This window comes from Astyanax mexicanus, chromosome 15 (assembly GCF_023375975.1).
Source record: "Astyanax mexicanus isolate ESR-SI-001 chromosome 15, AstMex3_surface, whole genome shotgun sequence".
In the NCBI taxonomy this organism is placed as follows: Eukaryota; Metazoa; Chordata; class Actinopteri; order Characiformes; family Acestrorhamphidae; genus Astyanax; species Astyanax mexicanus.
The window spans coordinates 10,894,615-10,913,824 of NC_064422.1; the positions used below are offsets into that span (position 1 = coordinate 10,894,615).

The 19,210-nt window shown below is 37.2% G+C and overlaps 1 protein-coding gene, 1 long non-coding RNA gene and 1 other non-coding gene across 4 annotated transcripts; all 3 read left to right on the forward strand.

Annotated features, from left to right (window-relative positions):
• Window positions 1-2,742: 2,742 nt before the first annotated feature.
• On the forward strand, window positions 2,743-4,529 carry LOC125781178 (uncharacterized). Its single transcript, XR_007424315.1, has 3 exons — window positions 2,743-3,316; window positions 4,277-4,350; window positions 4,441-4,529. It is a non-coding gene; the product is annotated as an uncharacterized LOC125781178 (long non-coding RNA).
• Window positions 4,530-5,772: 1,243 nt separating this feature from the next.
• LOC103036574 (NLR family CARD domain-containing protein 3) lies at window positions 5,773-14,837 on the forward strand. 2 transcript variants are annotated; one of them, XM_015605677.3, is made up of 11 exons: window positions 5,773-5,946; window positions 6,060-6,173; window positions 6,895-7,008; window positions 7,725-7,823; window positions 8,514-8,547; window positions 8,790-8,982; window positions 9,116-10,886; window positions 11,670-11,843; window positions 12,493-12,666; window positions 12,930-12,976; window positions 13,855-14,837. In XM_015605677.3, the coding sequence occupies exons 1-11, from the start codon at window positions 5,879-5,881 to the stop codon at window positions 14,397-14,399; spliced, it is 3,333 nt and encodes a 1,110-aa protein (XP_015461163.3). In that variant the 5' UTR covers window positions 5,773-5,878; the 3' UTR covers window positions 14,400-14,837. The 2 variants fall into 2 exon arrangements, with proteins under 2 accessions (XP_015461163.3, XP_049320398.1); XM_049464441.1 differs by lacking the exons at window positions 6,060-6,173; window positions 6,895-7,008.
• A 1,757-nt stretch (window positions 14,838-16,594) lies between these two features.
• Window positions 16,595-16,665, forward strand: trnag-ccc (transfer RNA glycine (anticodon CCC)). Its single transcript has one exon. It is a non-coding gene; the product is annotated as a tRNA-Gly (tRNA).
• The last annotated feature ends 2,545 nt before the right edge of the window (window positions 16,666-19,210 follow it).

Below are 19,210 nucleotides of genomic sequence, written 5' to 3' on the forward strand. Positions count from 1 at the left end.
CCGTTAGATTTTTCCTAGCAAGGAGCGTCCAAGAAAAAGAAAAGGCCAGTTTGTTCACTTTGTTTAGAACAGATTTTTTATTTGTATTTATGTAGGATATTTAATTTATTTTTAGATTCCACATCCCATATCTAAAATTCTTTATATACAGTTCTGGAAAAAATGAAGAGACTACTTAAATTTCTGAATCAGTTTCTCTGATTTTGCTATTTATAGATTTATGTTTGGGTAAAATGAACATTGTTGTTTTATTCTATAAACTACAGACAATAGAGGTGTGCCAAAAAATCGATTCACATAAGAATCTTGATTCTCATTTACTACGATTCAGAATCGATTTAAAATGTCCCAAAATCGATTCTGAGGGGCGGGTTTTAGACTGATTTGGGGCTGGGTATTTTTGTTGGACCTGGCAACCCTGGGGATAGCGCTTGTCCCTTTGGAGATCTTCCAGACACACACAGAGCGTAGGTGTTTGAGAATCACCGGTAAGATGGCAGAACAAGCACTATATTACCTTAGATTAACGTGTAGTTTCAATGTTTTATGGCAGAATGCTTCATAACAAGCATAAAAAAGATCGCTAGTAGTTAGTTTCAGTAACTGTTAGCTAGCTAACTAGCTAACTTTCCAGTTCCACCTTAAATAACGCTACAGGTGGCTGCGGGCTGCAGCATTTAAGGCGGAACGGAAAAATAACAATAAGCTAATCAGAGCTAATTTCAGCTCCCCATCACAGAGGAATTAAGGAATGGACAATATGAATTAATTTCTCCACCTCCTGCCCCCTTTCTGAAGAAATACAACCACCTTAAATTAACTAGTTAATCAGCAGCTGCTCCTGAACTTTAGCGCTCCACTGCTATCATCACATCAGCCCAGCAGCGTCACCTACACACCACCGCTAGTAGCCTGGTAATAAAGCAGTGTTATTTATTATTTATTTATTGTTCATTAACGTCATTGTGATATCCCAGTGATTCCTCTGTCACTGAAGACCCACATTCCTGCACATTTTATTGTTTTTGTAACACATTACCTTCTCCAGGACCAGTGTATATTATGGAGGGTTTTTTTTTAATAAGATTCATAAGCCAGAAGCAGAAATTTTTATAATTCAAATCGTTTTGAATCAAAAATCGATTTTGAATCGAATCGTGGCCCCCAAAATCGGAATCGAATCGAATCGTGAGATAGTAATCGATTCCCACCCCTAACAGACAACATTTCTCCCAAAGAGCCTTTATTTGCAGAAAATGAGAAATGGCTGAAATAACAAAAAAAAGATGCAGAGCTTTAAGACCTCAATTAATGCAAAGAAAACAAGTTCATATTCATAAAGTTTTAAGAGTTCAGAAATTAATATGTGGTGGAATAACCCTGGTTTGTTTGTTAATCAATGTTTTCATGCATTTCATCTTGGCATCATGTTCTCCTCCACCAGTCTTGCACACTGCTTTTGGATAACTTTATGCTGCTTTACTCCTGGTGCAAAAATTCAAGCAGTTCAGTTTGGTTTGATGGTTTGTGATCATCCATCTAATTCTTGATTATATTCCAGAGGTTTTTAATTTGGTGAAATTAATTTGGTAAAATTAAAGAAACCCATTCTTATCATTTTTAGGTGGTTTAATAGCTGTGTATATATATAAATAAAAATAGGTATCATGACAGGCCTATTTTTTTGTTGCTTTTTTTGCTTTTTTCATATGAAACATTCCTTAATTTCCTATTTTAACCTCAGTCTGTATAAACATGTCTTAAACTTGTCTTAAAGCCAGTGATTCAACATTTGGAGAAGTTGTCATTTTATTTATTTTTATTTTTAATTTTTTTTATTCTTATATGAATTCCATTGTTGAGTTTGTGATGCTGTAACTTTGTGGAGCTTCTGAAAGAAATCAGTCCATGTGATGTTATGGAGCAGCTGAAGGAACTCAAGCGTTCTTCAAGCAAACATTTGAGAACTGCACTTATCTATCCGTCTCTCCATCTGTCCGTCCGTCCACGCAGCAGTCTTCTATACGCACTGATTTTAAACTGAACTGATGCTGTGATGCAGTGCTGTCCTGTGATTCAGTTTAATATATATTATTATAATAAGAGTTATTATTATGCAGTGCTGCCACTTAGAGGTCTGCTTTCAGTCCTACATAGATCCTCATCACAGTCCAGCTTAAAGTCCTGAGCTTGTGGTGTTTTTTGCTAGAAATTGGAATTTGTGTTCGTCTCATGCTGAAGTCAGTGAGTGAGTCCAAAGATATTTAACCCCTTCGTTCCTGTCTGTGAGGAAAGTGGAGGTGTGTGTGTGTGTGTGAGAGAATGTGAGAAGGTGTGAAGTGTAAAGATGTAAAGAGAAAGGGAACTGTCCTCCCCGCTCGAGCTCCTGTAAAGTAATTTAAAGTCTCTAAATGATTATATATATATATATAAATGTATATATAATCTCGCTATGTATTTTGCTTTGCATGTATTATCAGGTTATGCACAGCAAGATGTGGATTGCGATGATTTGCAATAAAAGATTTTTTTTTAATTCATCACGCTGAGTCACAGTTATATGTGTATGTATGCTTCAAATTGTACTGTATATACCTGTTTAAAATATATAATATATAAAATAAAGTAAAACAGAAACATTTCTTACTTAATACATTCTTTTTTTACTGCTTCAGTTATTTCTTACTGCTTATAGTCAATTACAGATTATATAATATTATATAAGACCAATTGGTTCTTTTAGCAGTGTGGGCAGTGTACCAAGTCCTGCTGGAAAATGAAATCTTTATCCCCATAAAAGTTGTCAGCAACAACACCAGGAGATGACATGGCTCTTCAAACCATCATTGATCCCATTTTCCAGAAGGACTTGGCACACTGCCAAAAGTAACAGTTGGTTTTATATAATATTCTAGTTTTCTGAGATACTGATTTTTGGGTTTTCATTGGCTGTAAACCATAATCATCAACAATTAAAGAAATAAAGACTTAAAATAGATCACTCTGTGTGTAATACATCTATATAATATATAAGTTTCACATTTTGAACTAAAAGTCACTTTTTAATGATATTCAAACCCAGAATGCTAGCATTATTCCCGGCCTGAACAACTGTCCCATTCTGACCCTAATTTAAACAAAGAACAAAAAAAACAAGGAAATAACGAATGGAATTTAATTTAAGCAGACAAACCTGTTTTTAGTGAACTACAGTCATTGTTACTCTAAAATACTTTCAGTTTAAGAAGAGACTCGTCGCCTCACCACAGAGAGCCAGCTGTCTATTTAAAACTCCAGTATCAAGAAATAAAGGAAGGTAGGAGCTAAAAATTTAAATTTAAATATTTTCATTTAATAACAATTTGATTCAGTATATTTTTTCTCATATTATAAAATTTATTGGATATAAATTAAAGGACTGCCAGTAACAGGAAACACATATAAAAAGAGTTTTAGCTTGTAATCCACATATATATTTATTACTTTGTATACATCTCTACAATTTAATATTCAGTAGCAACCAATATAACCACAGATTGTAATGTTATGTATTTCAAAGAGACTATAAGTGTATTGACTGGGGGGTTATTTTTTATATTAATAGGGTTATTGTTATATACGTAGGTAATTTCTAAACAAGGCCTAGGTCTTTATAATCTGTTTTTCAGTCCTGGAAAAGCTCTGATACAGGGCTGAATATTAATTAATATATATATGTATATATATATATATATATATATATATATATATATATATATATATATATATACATATATATATTTTTTTTTTTTTTTTTTTTTTTTTTTTAACTATGACCTACTAAAAAGAATACTTAAGACATTCACACTTCTCAGCCCATCAGTTAAACTCGTGCTCTGCTGATGTAACACTGTTAACATGTAATCCAGTAGGTTCCATTACGTTCCATTGTAACCAAAGTAGGTGTGGCTTTCTGAGAAACTTCTGAGCAAATTCTAAAGATATGTAAAGATATAAAAAGGTGGAATTCATTTTTCCATTGGTTTTAATGTAATGTCAGATTATTTTTTACAGGTTATTTCTGAGATATGGTGCTCAGAAACCATGCGATCATTTTCTGTATAAATGATAGATTTCTGTACATTTAGATTGATGTATGATCATATCATGATCATATATTGTACCCTTTTAAATAATCCTGTTACAGTTTCAGTTTTTAACCCTTTCAGACCCAGCGTCCATTAAAATGGACAGCATCTGTTTTCTTATTTCTTGTGTATTCTTGCATTTAACACAGATTGAGGCCTGTTAGAGGAGAAACAGCTCTATGACGATGTCTCATACCAACAGCAGTGGAGGGAGTGGCTCACAGTGAGTATGCTTATATAATTAGAAGAACACCATCATAAGAAACTCCATACTTTACTCTGGTCATGCTTCATCATAAATTAACTATTTCAGGGTGAAAAGAGCAGATTCTCCAGAGCCCAGCTGTGTTTCTATGAAGAGCGAGCAGTCCATGCCGGAGCCTCTACAGTTCAGCAGAGGAGAAGAAAACTCTGGCTTACGGCCCTGAGAGAGCACAATTATCCTTGCTCTCTCTGGGTGGGTACAGTAGATGCCGCTCTTTATTTCCCCTCATCACTCCTAGGGTGATGTGGATCAGCACAAGGCTGCGTCTGTGAGCTGATGTATCAGAACCGAGTCGCTGCGCTGTGCTTTCCTCCGAGCATTAGTGCTGTGATGCTACTCGGCAATGCTGCAGCATCAGCAGCAGCTCAAAACGAGGAGGAGTCTGACTTTACATATGACGGAGGAGGGGTGTGCTAGTCTTTACTCTTATTGTGTTGTGGCATCACTAGTGATTAAGGGGGATATACAGCTGACAATCAGCTGAATGGGTGTAACAATTGGCCTAGCTAAATTGGGAGAAAATGGGAAAAAAAATAGAAATAAATTGAAGAAAAAAAAAATCTGAACAGCCAAATTGTAAATTGTGCGACTTTTATGCCAATCTACAGTGGTGGAATTTAAGTCAGTGGTGGAAAAGTGAGGTAACAGGCCTAATAAATATTTGCAATTATTATACGTAATACAAGGTTGAAACTGAAATTTCACATGAAATATTGATCTGCATATAAGCATCAGTTTAGGAGCATGAACTGTTCAATAAATTTCATATATACAGGGGTTGGACAATGAAACTGAAAGACCTGTCATTTTAGTGTGGGAGGTTTCATGGCTAAATTGAAGCAGCCTGGTGGCCAATCTTCATTAATTGCACATTGCACCAGTAAGAGCAGAGTGTGAAGGTTCAATTAGCAGGGTAAGAGCACAGTTCTGCTCAAAATACAGCACTGCATACAACATTATGGGGACATACCAGAGTTCAAAAGAGGACAAATTGTTGGTGCACGTCTTGCTGGAGCATCTGTGACCAAGACAGCAAGTCTTTGTGATGCATCAAGAGCCACGGTATCCAGGGTAATGTCAGCATACCACCAAGAAGTACCAACCACATCCAACAGGATTAACTGTGGACGCTGTAAGAGGAAGCTGTCTGAAAGGGATGTTCGGGTGCTAACCCGGATTGTATCCAAAAAACATAAAACCACGGCTGATCAAATCACGGCAGAATTCAATGTGCACCTCAACTCTAATGTTTCCACCAGAACTGTCCGTCACCACAATAAATTATTGTGGTCTAAAACCAGGTGTTTCAATTTCATTGTCCAACCCCTTTACAGATAATGTAAACAGCCTAAAAGACAAAAAAATCGTGAGCCACTTTCCTGGTAGTCTAAAAGTAGGCTTTGCAAATGCTGGAGTTTTCCTTGTCTTGAATGTTAACAGGACTGGAAGACATTTGGCAGTTTCTCCAGAGTCCAGCTGTGTATCAATGAAGAGTGAACAGTCCATGCCAGAACCTCTACACTTTAGCAGTGAAAATGTACCATCTGACCCAGAGTGAGTGAATTATCAAAGCTTTTTTTTTTTTTTTTACTGTAATTTAGTTTTTCAATGCTTTTGACACTCACATACAATCAGGCACTAACAGATACACTGATTAATGTTAACAGGACTAAAACACAGAGAGCAGCTTCTCCAGAGCCCAGCTGTGTATCTCTAAAGAGTGATCAGTCCATGCAGGTGCCTCTACAGTTCAGTGGTGGAGGAGGAAACTCTGACTCATGGTACATCACTGCACACACTAAACTACTGTTCTGAGTGTTAAGCAGTTAGTTAGTTAGTTAGTTAGTTGTGTTGCTCAGCTTTATAATAGATTTAGTGTGCGATGGAGTTTTACTGAGACTATGCTTTCACATCAGGTTTAAAAGGCCAAAATCCAATAATGTTCATCATATCACTTCATGCTTACCTCTGCTGACAACTTTCATGGAGATGCTGGATTTTATTTTACAGCAGGACTTGGCACACTGCCTACACTGACAAAAGTACCAATCAGTCTTATATAATATTCCAATTTTCTGAGACGCTGATTTTTGGGTTTTCATTGGCTGTAAGCCATAATCATCATCAACAATGAAAGAAATAAACCCATAAAAAAGATCACTCTGTGTGTAATACATCTATATATGTACTGATGTACTGAAATAAAGTAACTTTTCAGTAATATTCAGGTTTTTTTTTTTAGATGCACTAGTATAGGATATGTGGCAATGTGACTAAAGAACCAGATCAGTCCAAGTTGACATTTATCATAAACTCCCTGATAGCTCCTGTGAAGCTAGAAAAGATGAAAGTGTAAAAAGGCATTCATATGAATGTTTGATATAGGTCACATTTAAAAGAGAGCCTGAACAAACTAAAAACTTAGGATTTAGTCCACTTTTCCTGTTGTGTCAATATAGGCTTTGCAAATGCTGCAGTTTTTCTTGTATTTTTTGTTAACAGGACTGATAGACATTTGGCAGTTTCTCCAGAGCCCAGCTGTGTATCAATGAAGAGTGAACAGTCCATGCCAGAACCTCTACACTTTAGCAGTGAAAATGTACCATCTGACCCAGAGTGAGTGAATAATCAAAGCTTTTTTTTTTTTTACTGTAATTTAGTTTTTCAATGCTTTTGACACTCACATACAATCACATACAATCAGGTATATACAAATACAGTCCAGCTGTATTTCTTTGAAGAGTGAACAGTCCATGCAAGAACTTCTACACTTAAGCAGTGAAAATGTACCAGAGTGAGTTAAATATCAAATCTTTACACTGGTTTTTACACAGGAAGAATTGCATTCTGTTTACAGCTCTAATCAGAGAAGCAATGACATTAAGCAATGAATTAAGCGAGGAATCATTTTGTGGTACTGTGGTTCTGAAGTGATGGTGTTAGTGAGGCTTCCCTCCCAAAATGACTTTCTACAGCAATTTACTTTGTTTGGAAAAGCTCACAATAAACAGCCCAGTATTACTGTTTCAACTGCAAAACTCTAAGATCGGTTCACTAGTGACAGTAAATAGGAACATTGTCTCACAAATGTTACTCACTTTCCCACCCCATATACAGTATACCAAAAGCCCCTCCCATTAAGTATAGCCATACCGTAATGGCCATATGCACTACAGGTGGGCACACAACCATGTCTGAATCAATTGAATTTATAATGAAATAAGTAGTCACCTAAAATAAGTCATTTTAGGTGATATTTCAGGTAGACCTAAGTATACTTGGTTTAGTTTACAATGAGATGTAATTAAACACTTATTTCCTTTCCTCCACAGGTCTCATCTTGTGGACCCCTCTTTCCAAACTACATCGATGATCTACAAGACCTTAGAAAGGTGCCAGATGTCCCGCAGTGTTGTTTCTAAAGAAAACAGGTGAGTCAACAGTTCATTATATATGAGTCCCTTCAACATAAGTTTTTAAAATAACATGGTAGAATGGCTAAATCAGTGTTTGAAGAATGCCATTAGGCCTCACTTGGCACAAGGCTGCACTTTCTCCACCAGCTTTATGCAGATACTGCTTCATTACTTAATACTAAATACTTATTTCACTTAATTAAATAAAAATAAATGTATAACTTTTATTTAAAAAAAATATTCTGGATTTTTTAATATTTTCCCTGTCTCTGTTAAAAAAATAAAACTACCATACAAACTGTAGACTGCTCATGTCTTTGTACAGAGGAAAACTTACAAAATCATCAGGGGATCATATAATTATGTTTAAACACAATAAATAAAACACTGCTATCCTATAAGGCTTTTGTGGGAGAAGAGTCCATGTGCTGAACTGACCTGCCTGCAGTTTAGAACTTTCAATAAAGAAATTAGCAACATTTTGCACATCCTAAAATAAAAAAGAAGACATAGAACTGTTGAACAACTAGAATTCTCCATCACCAAAACTGTATAAATGTATTTTTTATTTACACTTATTTATATTTTACACATCCCAGTGACACTTGTTTTAATTTTTGTGTTTAATTGCTGGTGTTGTATGTTGTGCTATATGAGCTGATTTATTCATGTAAATCAAAGTGTGGATTTCCTTTTTATTCACAGTGTCAAGAAGCGAAACATAGACCATATATTCAAGGTTTGTACTAAACATGGTGAATGTCCTTGGTTATATTTGTTTGTATTTTTAATTTATGGCTGCATTACATTACATAAATGTTGTATTAATCACAATTTACTCAATTGATTATGCATTATACCTGTAATAATGTTAACATCACTCATTTGAGAGCATCCATAACTCAGTGTCCCGGTCAGATCAGTGTCTCTGTTATGTTTTATATCCTCATTAGTAATTTTCTTATGTATGTTCTTAATCAGGAGCTGCAGCAGAAGTTTATCTCTCTAGTGAAGAATGAGCTGAATACATTCAAAAAGCTCCTGAGTCGAGATTGCCCAGCATGCCTTGAGGGAGAGGTGGAGGATGAGGATCGGAGAGAAGGAGTGCTGGAGATCACACTGCACATTCTGAGGAGCATGAGGCAGACAGACCTTGCTAACAAACTACAGAGCAGTAAGAATTCTGTGTACTTTATGAGAGACCATGAGGAAGCACAGGCTCTTAAATCTGCTCAGATTGAGACTCATGGCAACCCTTTTGTTACAGAATATACTACATTTTCCTTTTTGTCTTTCTCTGTTATCAGAATTGGCCCCTGCTTGCCATCACAAGCTCAAATCCAAACTGAAAGAAAAATGTCAAAGAATTAATGAAGGAATCTCAGGGCATGGAAACTCCTCACTTCTGAATGAGATCTACACAGAGCTTAACATCACAGAGGGAAGGGTCGGAGAGGTTAATCGGGGACATGAGGTGAGGAAGATTGAAGATGCATCCAGGAAAATGGCATCACAGGAAAGACCAGTCAAATGCAATGATGTCTTTAAACCATTACCCGAAGAGAACCAGCCAATCAAAACTGTACTGACTAAAGGAGTTGCTGGAATTGGAAAAACAGTCTCTGTGCAGAAGTTCATTTTGGACTGGGCTGAAGGGAAAGCCAATCAGGATGTTCACTTCATATTTCCACTTCCTTTTAGAGAGCTGAATCTGATGAAGGAGAAGAAGCTCAGTCTGGTCAGTCTTCTGCAGTTCTTCTTTCCAGAAACAACTGATTTAAAACCTAGACATTATAAGTACCACAAAATCATGTTCATCTTTGATGGTCTGGATGAGTATCGAATGCCTTTGGATTTCCAGAACCATGAGAGCTTGGTGGATATAGAAGAACAAGCTACAGTGGATGTTCTGCTGACAAACCTCATCAGAGGAAATCTGCTTCCCTCTGCTCTCCTCTGGATCACATCTCTTCCAGCAGCAGTCAGCCAGATCCCTCCTAAGTATGTTGATCTGGTAACAGAAGTACGGGGTTTCAATGACCCTCAGAAAGAGGAGTACTTCAAAAAAAGGATCTGTGACCAGAACCTGGCTAACAAAGTCATCACACACATCAAATCCTCAAGGAGCCTCCATATAATGTGCCACATTCCAGTCTTCTGCAGGATTGCAGCCACTGTTTTAGAGATAATGCTCAGTGAAGCTGAGAGTGGGGAAATTCCCAAAACCCTGACAAAGATGTTTGCACGCTTCTTGGTGTTTCAGATCAAATGCAAAAGCCAGAAGTACAGTGGAAAAAGTGATCTTGATTTTGACCAGACTAGAAAAAGTATTCTGGCTTTGGGGAAACTGGCTTTCAAGCAGCTTGAAAAGGGAAACTTGATCTTCTATGAGGAAGATCTAAAAGAGAGTGGCATTGACATTAAAGAAGTGTCAGTGTACTCAGGAGTTTTTACTCAGATCTTCAGAGAGGACAATGAGCTGCATCTGGGGAAGGTCTTCAGCTTTGTACATCTGAGCATTCAGGAGTTCCTTGCAGCTTTGTATGCGTTTATCAAAAGAAAGGTTCTGAATCAGCAAACCAACAAACATTTCAGGATTTCAAAGCCACCAATGACCAATTTCCTCAACAGTGCAGTGGACAGGGCCTTACAGACTGAGGGTGGACAACTTGACCTTTTCCTTCGGTTTCTTCTGGGTCTCTCACTGGAGACTAATTGGACTCCCTTACGAGGCATACTCACACCAACAGAGAGGAGCTCTCACAGCAATGAGGAAACGGTCACATACATCAAGAAGAAGATTAAGAAGAGCATCTGTCCAGAGGAACCCATCAGATTGTTCCACTGTTTGAATGAACTGAATGATCACTCTCTTGTGCAGGAAGTGCAAAAATACCTGTGCAGGGATGGTGACCATCATCGTCGGGCCAGCCTTTCTTCTGTTCATTGCTCAGCTCTGGCATTTGTGTTGATGAACTCAGAAGAAGAGCTGGATGAATTTAACCTCAGTAAATATGACTCATCAGAACGCTGTCTTCCGAGGCTGCTGCCAGTTGTTGAAGCATCCAAGAAAGCTGTGTGAGTATTTTTATTTAGACATGTTGTCAGTTTTATTGAGATGTTTTAGAATAATGGGTATGAACATAACATTTTAACACATTTTAACACACAGTACATGGCTTCAAAATAATAAATTAATAAAGAAATGATTTACATTTCTAGCATCAGCAATTTACAATAAATTAATACATTTTTGAAAGTCAAGCTTATAACTTTCCACAATGGATACATAAAACTCGTTTTATGTATCCATTGTGGAAAGTTATGAGCTTGACTTGAGCTTGACTTGACTTGAACTCGTTTTAGTATGGTTACAATTAACACAACTGATCCATAAAGCAATGCAAAATGGAAAAGGAGGACCTAATTTCCTCTGGAAAAATATTAGTAAAAATAACAGATATTGATGCAGGTGCAGTGTCAGGAGATAAAGTCAGGAGAACTTGCAGTAATGTATGTTGGCATAAGAATGCTTAATCACTTCTGTGTAAAACTCACACTTTTATGATTAGTATAAAGTCTGTGCATTGTAGTATCTGTATGTAATTGTGTAGTAAAATCGTATGCAATTGGAATGCAGTGTTTATCTAATTTATTCTAATTAGATTCTATCTTTAGAACTATTGGTTAGCTGCATGTCCAAGTTGATGATGGTAAAAATGGATTCACATTTGGAGAGTGAACATTCTGTATCTATCACTAAATAAAAGAAACACTAGTATTGACACTTTTTTGCTATGAGTTCTACGTCTTCTGTGTCACATTTAAACATTCCACCTTCCATTGTGTTTTTTTTTGCAGACTAGCTTCATGTAATCTTGGGGAAAATGTTTGTGAAATTCTGGGATCAGTTTTAAACCGGGAAAACTCTTCCCTGAAAGAGCTGGACCTTAGTAACAATGACCTGCAGGATTCAGGGGTGAAGCTGCTCTCTGCTGGACTAAAGAGTTCACACTGTAAACTGCAGATTCTCAGGTCAGTTTGTGTTAGTACATTGTGGCATGATAAGAATGATGACAGAGTAATATCTGCTATCTTCACTGTTATTTTCTGTGTTTTACCATGATGTTATATCAAAACACAAAATAAAGTTTGTGGTAAAGGCAGAGTACACCCACAAAACAAAAGCTCTATTTGGACAGGATTACTTTCACAAGAGAGCACCTGTATTGGTAATAAAAGCTCCATCATCCTAATGGTTTAGTAACATTAATGTATTTGATTACCTTTGTTAAATGATCACATTTACAACAGAGATACTGGCTCCAATAGCAGACTTGTTTTTTTATTTATTAATTTATTTAGTTTCTGAAATAAAATGTGTTCAGTGTCTACCAAAGGTGATCTAAAACACTAAATATGGTCTACAGCAGCAGCTAAAAAACTTTTGTTTCAACATAAGGGAACAGCTGCTTGAAAAACTGTGAATTAAATTTGTATTGTTTTTATCAAGTACAGGATAGTTAAGGTTATCAATCTGACAATGCTTTAAATGTAGATGGTGAACATTCTGGATTAGTTTCCTTACACTGAGAAATACATTTACCAGAGTGAATAGTCTCTTGCTCCCTGTCACTCTTTTAATCACTTACTCTACATCTCACCTTTACCTTTCACTCTGCAGATTATCTGGTTGTATGGTCACAAAGAAAGGCTGTTCGTTTTTGGCTGAAGCTCTGACTTCAAACCCCTCCCATTTGGAAGAACTGGATTTGACTTACAACAATCCAGAAATATCAGGAGTGAAGCTACTCTCTGCTAAACTTGAGGATCCCCATTGCAAATTGAAGACACTTAGGTATGAACAACTTTAAGTAATAAAACAATATACATAAACAAATAATTGTACATTAACCCAAATATGTTTATACATGAACAAATAGATATTTGAGTGCAAAAAAAAACTTTTCATGTAAGCACAGTCTTTATTACATGTTCACAAAACTTTTTTCAATCTGGTATAGATATCTTTCAAAGAAAGAAAATAGAACTGCTTTTTGTGTTTCTTTGTTCTGGACTGTAAGATAAATCAGTGAGATTTGTGTGTGTGTTTGTGTTTAGAGCTGAACATGGAGGGGGGATCAGAATTAAACCTGGACTAAAGAAATGTAAGTCTCTCTCTTCCCTCTCTCTCTCTCTCTCTCTCTCTCGCTCTCTCTCTCTCTTTCATACACAGCCCATAAAGTTTTTTGTACAGCAATTTTTACAACTTATGTCACAAAGCACTCTGTGTAGAACCAAGACTAGCTGGACAGTGGGCCTAATGAGTGAGCCCAATGGTCAGATTTCCTTTTTAGGCCAGACAGGTGGCCAATCATAACTCAAAAAAGGCAAAAAAGATTAAATGTGTTCTGAATGGATTTATGATGTGTTCAGATTATCAGTGTGGCTAAAGACTCAAGCAGATATGACTGTTATAGTCCAATTAAAAGGAGAGGGCCAGAAGGTAGCATAGACACAAGTGCATCCTGAAACACTGGCATCTATCCCAGAGTGGTTCACATGCAAGCACTTTAGTTTATCACAGTTCCTTTTGTCCATGAAACTCTGGATCAAAGGAGGAAATTCATTACCTACAGCTGAATTAAGCAAGTAAATTTCCTCCTAGAATATCAAACTAGAAAGATAGGGGTGATAATCTGGGCTTAATAAAGTTATTTATTTGGAAGCCAGTGCAGTGTTGACAAAACTGGCTTAATATGATAATCTTTTAACTAGTTTTAGCTGATTTCAGTTTGTTCTGGAACATCCTGACGGAAGTGCATTGCAGTACATCGTCTAGTCTTGAAGTAACAAAAGTCTAATGACGCATTTTTCTGCCACGTGCAGGGATAAGGCATTTCTTGAAGGTTATAGAGAACTAGTGACATGTTAATCAACCTTAAATGATACATCTTAATGAATTTTGACAGGTCTGTAGCCAAATTTAACACTGATATAAAGTCTCATATTCATTTATTTCTCTAATGTCTCTTCTTGTGTTCAGACGGCTGTGATCTTACGCTGGATCCAAACACTGCACACACTCAACTCTGTCTGACTGAGAAGAACAGAAAGGTGGTGGGTGGAGAGGAGCAGTCGTATCCTGATCATCCAGACCGGTTTAATGCATATCATCAGGTGATGAGTAGAGAGAGCCTGACTGGACGCTGTTACTGGGAGACTGAGTGGAGTGGGGATGTGTGGGGAGCTGATATAGGTTTGACTTATAAGACCATCAGCCGGAAGGGACTGAACGAGGACTGCGGGTTCGGATGGAATGAAAACTCCTGGATTCTGATCTGCTTTAAAAACAGGTACTCTGTTCAACACAACAAGGACATCACTACAGTTGCGTCTCGTCCCCCCAGCAGCAGGAGAGTGGGAGTGTATGTGGACTGTCCGGCCGGCACTCTGTCCTTCTACAGCGTCTCCTCCGACACACACACTCTCACACACTTACACACATTCAACACCACATTCACTGAACCTCTCCATGCAGCGTTTAGGGTTGGGGAAGGTTCCTCACTCTGTGTCTGTAAGATGGAATAGCCAATTGTGAGTGTGTCTGTGTGTGCATGTAATTTAGAGCATGTTAAAAACACAAACTATGCACATCATATTATATAAAAATCATAAAATCATGTTGGTTAGTTTACTATTGTATATTAATACATATCAGATTAGTATCAGTGTTAAGGAGTGTGTATCACACTATTGTTCTTCTTAAGGTAAAGTTTTATTTTCTTCATTTTGATTCAAACTTCAAACACTGATGCACGTCCATCCAGATCTGCAATAATGTGCCTGTGTACAGCTTTTGGAAAGTCCAATTTAAAAAAAAATCAAGCTCCCCTGCAAGTGACCTAAAAACGTCAGTTTCTACAGAATTGTAGAACCAATAGTAAAGTTTTCTTATTTTATGCATTTGTAACCTTATCCAACTAACAGCCCCCTAAGAATGAATGGTGTAATGTTAGGAAAAAAAACGTTAGACGTTTCTTCCACACCAGCTGAGAAAACACAATAGTATGGTGGCCGAGAAAGCCCAACGCAGTGCAAATTGAAAAGCGCTGCAAAAGCACAAAACACATCCATCAAAATTACAACACAGGCGCAGCAAATAGAAAAACATGCTGCAAATAGAAAAACGCGCTGCAAATGGAAAAACGAGCTGCAAATAGAAAAAAGCATTGCAAATACAACCACAACACAACGGAAGTGAGTCACAACACAACATAATTTTCCCGGGGGACCTTAAAAGATGCTGTATCAGTTAAGCTGCGTCTTCAGTAACGTCTCGGACTTCACTATGTGTACAAAGGACAATAAGTGGCAAACAAGGCGTTTTGTGAAGCAGAAATTTTAATAATATGCACACAACCGTGGTAATCACAGGTAATAAACATAACTTACTTTTCAGAAGCTTGTTTGCCACTTATTGTCCTTTGTATACAGCTGGTACAGCATTTTTTAAGGTCCCCCTTAAACTTCCGTTGTGTTGTGGTTGTATTTGCAGCGTGTTTTTCTATTTGCAGCGCGTTTTTCTATTTGCTGCGTCTGTGTTGTAATTTTGATGGATGTGTTTTGTGCTTTTGCAGCGCTTTTCAATTTGCACTGCGCTGGGCTTTCTCGGCCACCGTACAATAGCCACCATTATCTCTCAATTGCTCTTTAATACTGCCTGTGCAAGAAGAAGCTTCTGGGCCAACCACCTTTTGTGAAAAAGTTTTGGCAGACAAAAAATGTTAGCATAAAATGTATCCACACCATACGAACCAATTGACAACGTCATAGTAACCCACCATAGTAACCCACCTGGGATACCACAGCACTTCACAACATTGCTTTCACACTTTATCATTTTTTTGCAACAAGCACCCACATACCACTTTTTCATCTATCTGTTTTATTTTGAAGATTATTGACAACCTTGAACACTCACTGATTCTGCAGGATCTGTTCTCTCTATTTTTTGAGTTCATGAAGTTTTTATTAAGGAGAAGTTGTTCAGTATTTATTTCATCAATATTTAATTGCTTTTCTTTTCTTCATTTATTTAAACACAGTATTCCATTGTTAATGTATTGATATATGATTGTAATTTGAAATAAAATCTATTTACATAAACTTAAATCACTTTTTCCTTATATAGGTTTTCTTAAATATGTTATTTGTGCCTTCTTGTAAACCAACATTATTATTGTGATTATAACATTATTATTTAAATATCCCTTTCAACAGTGTAAGCCCACAGTATTATGAGCTATAAGGGCAGAATATTAACAAGATTTACATATTTAATATAAGTAAAGTTTATTAAAAAATAATATATATATATAAAACCATAACGTTGAATCAATGTTGATTTTACGTATCGATATTCACAAATAAATCAGTTCTGACGTCGGAGATAAACGTTGTTTCAATGCGTTGATGATGGAAAAATGACCGTTGATTCAACGTACTACTGGTATCTGAGACATATCAATAATATTAGCTAACTAAATAAGTAAAATAAAGAAACATACTAAGCTAATGAACTACACTAACGTTACATTAAATAAGAATAAGCGACTTCTAAGCAGCCTATATTATGTAGTTAATTTCACATTTCTGATAAACTGTGATGAAAACAAAACGTTTAGAAAATGATAAATTGTAAATATAGCTTTTAAAAACAAAAGTAATATGAATCCATGGGAGGTTTAGAGTTTGTATAGCGGTACTGACCATTGTTCTCCACAGCGCCGCTGGTGTAGTGGTATCATGCAAGATTCCCATTCTTGCGACCCGGGTTCGATTCCCGGGCGGCGCACGATATTTTCCCTCTGTGTTCAGATTATTACTGAAGTTATTATTACATCCATCCATACACTGATCAACAGCAAATATCAAATATAGGACTTTATTAACCCCAGAAAAAATATTACATTGTTATATTACATTAGAGCATTGTAGAGAAAAGAAAACACAGTGGCATATATGACTTTTATAGGTTTTGAAGGGGACCACCACCAGATAGATAGATAGATAGATAGATAGATAGATAGATAGATAGATAGATAGATAGATAGATAGATAGATAGATAGATAGATAGATCTTTATTGATCCCTTTGGGAGGTTCCCTCAGGGAAATTAAAATTCCAGCAGCATCATTACAGTAAACAATTAACATACACAAGGACAATTGGAAATAAAAAAATACAATAAAATACATACAAGAGTCCAGCAGGAGAGATATTGCACATTATTATTATTGCACTCAGTTTAAAAACTATTGCACGTAGTTTAGGTATGTTTTAATCAGTCTTTAAAAATAGAAATTATTGCACATAGTCTGGTTAGTGTTTTAATCAGTCTGTCCTCCTGTGACCCCTCCTCCCCTGCAAAGAGGAGCTGTACAGTCAGATGGCATGATGGACAAAAGAGTTTTTGAACCTGTTGGTCCTGCACTTGGGGAGGAGCAGTCGATCACTGAACAGACTTCTCTGATTGCTGATGACAGAGGGTGCAGAGGATGACTGGCATCGTCCACAATGTCCATCTATCCGTCTGTCTGTCTGTCTGTCTGTCTATCTATCTGTCTGTCTGTCTGTCTATCCGATTATCCATCTATCTATCTATCTATCTATCTATCTATCTATCTATCTATCTATCTATCTATCTATCTATCTATCTATCTGTCTGTCTGTCTGTCTGTCTGTCTGTCTGTCTGTCTGTCTGTCTATCCGATTATCCATCTATCCGTCTGTCTGTCTGTCTATCTATCTATCTGTCTATCTGTCTGTCTGTCTGTCTATCTATCTATCTATCTATCTATCTATCTATCTATCTATCTATCTATCTATCTATCTATCTATCTATCTATCTGTCTTTCTGTCTGTCTGTCTGTCTGTCTGTCTATCTATCTATCTATCTATCTATCTATCTATCTATCTATCTATCTAGCTAGCTGTCTGTCTATCTATCCGTCTATCTGTCTGTCTGTCTGTCTGTCTGTGTGTGTGTGTATTGTTATAGCTGCTGTAATGAGAGCTCCCAGATAGCAACAGTACGTTGGCCCAACGTTGGCAAATGTCGCCTATGTCGCACGTCGAAATTCGACGTCAGACCAACGTTGGTCTGTGGTTGGCAGTATTTTTAGAACGTTGGATTAAGGTCGTTAAGGAGCGGAGGTCGGCGTCAAAATGCCAACGTTTTTCCAACGTCAGCTCCACGTTGGTCTTTAGCTTATTCCCAACAGCCAAAGTCTCACACACGAATATTGGAGCACAGCAATTGTGCGTGTGTGTGCGTTCGCGCGTGCGTGCGTTCACGGGAAACAAACAAAAACCCACAGGCAGACACACAGGGCACAGAATACAAACACACTCACATTTCTATTAGGAGATCGGTGTCAAAATGCCAACGTTTTTTCAACATCAGCTCCACGTTGGTCTGTAGGTTATGCTACCCGAGAAAGGTGTAGCGTTCTGTACGACCGCGCACACACCTATCCAAAAAAATGCGCGCACCAGTTTTGGAGCAGGACTGGACCACGGCAGGCTGATGTGTGTGTGTGTGCGTGTGTTTGTGTGTGTGTATATACAAGGAGCACTTCAGCTGTCACAGGGCAGGGTAGCAAGTTATAATAAAGTTTCAGAATAAGCTAACTTACAGACCAACAAACTATTAAAATAGTTTATATTCATTATCTAAAAAGTAGTGCATATATTAATATCAACCATTTTTTGTTTAATTTTTTTTAGATGTATGGCCTATTATAGCTCACTACACAAATCCAACCCTTTATCCAGTTGTGAAATGCAGTTTTACTTTATAATAGCCATGTTGCTAGCATATTTATTGTTAAAACAGTTTAAAACAGTTTGCTGTATAAATGGAAATTACAAGTAACTTTTACTTGTTTTTTTTTTAACAAAATACTTAATTGTACTTTCTGAAATTAAAGCAATGTTATAGAAGTATGTTGGCCGTCGAAATTCGACGTCAGACCAACGTTGGTCTGTGGTTATTTTTAGAACGTTGGAGAAAGGCGCGGAGGTCGGCGTCAAAATGCCAACGTTTTTCCAATGTCAGCTCCACGTTGGTCTTTAGCTTATTCCCAAACAGCCCAAGTCTCACACGAATATTGGAGCATGGCTGGAACATGGCAAGTTACTGTGTGCGCACAGACAGACACATAGGGCACAGAACGCAAACACACTCACTCATACATTTTTTTAATATAGCAGCGAACACACACACACACACACACACTACATGCTCCTGGTGCGCGCATTTGTTTGGGTAGGTGTGTGTGCGCGCGCGTACAGAACGCTAGACCTTTCTCGGGTAGCGACTACCCTAGTTTGGGCAT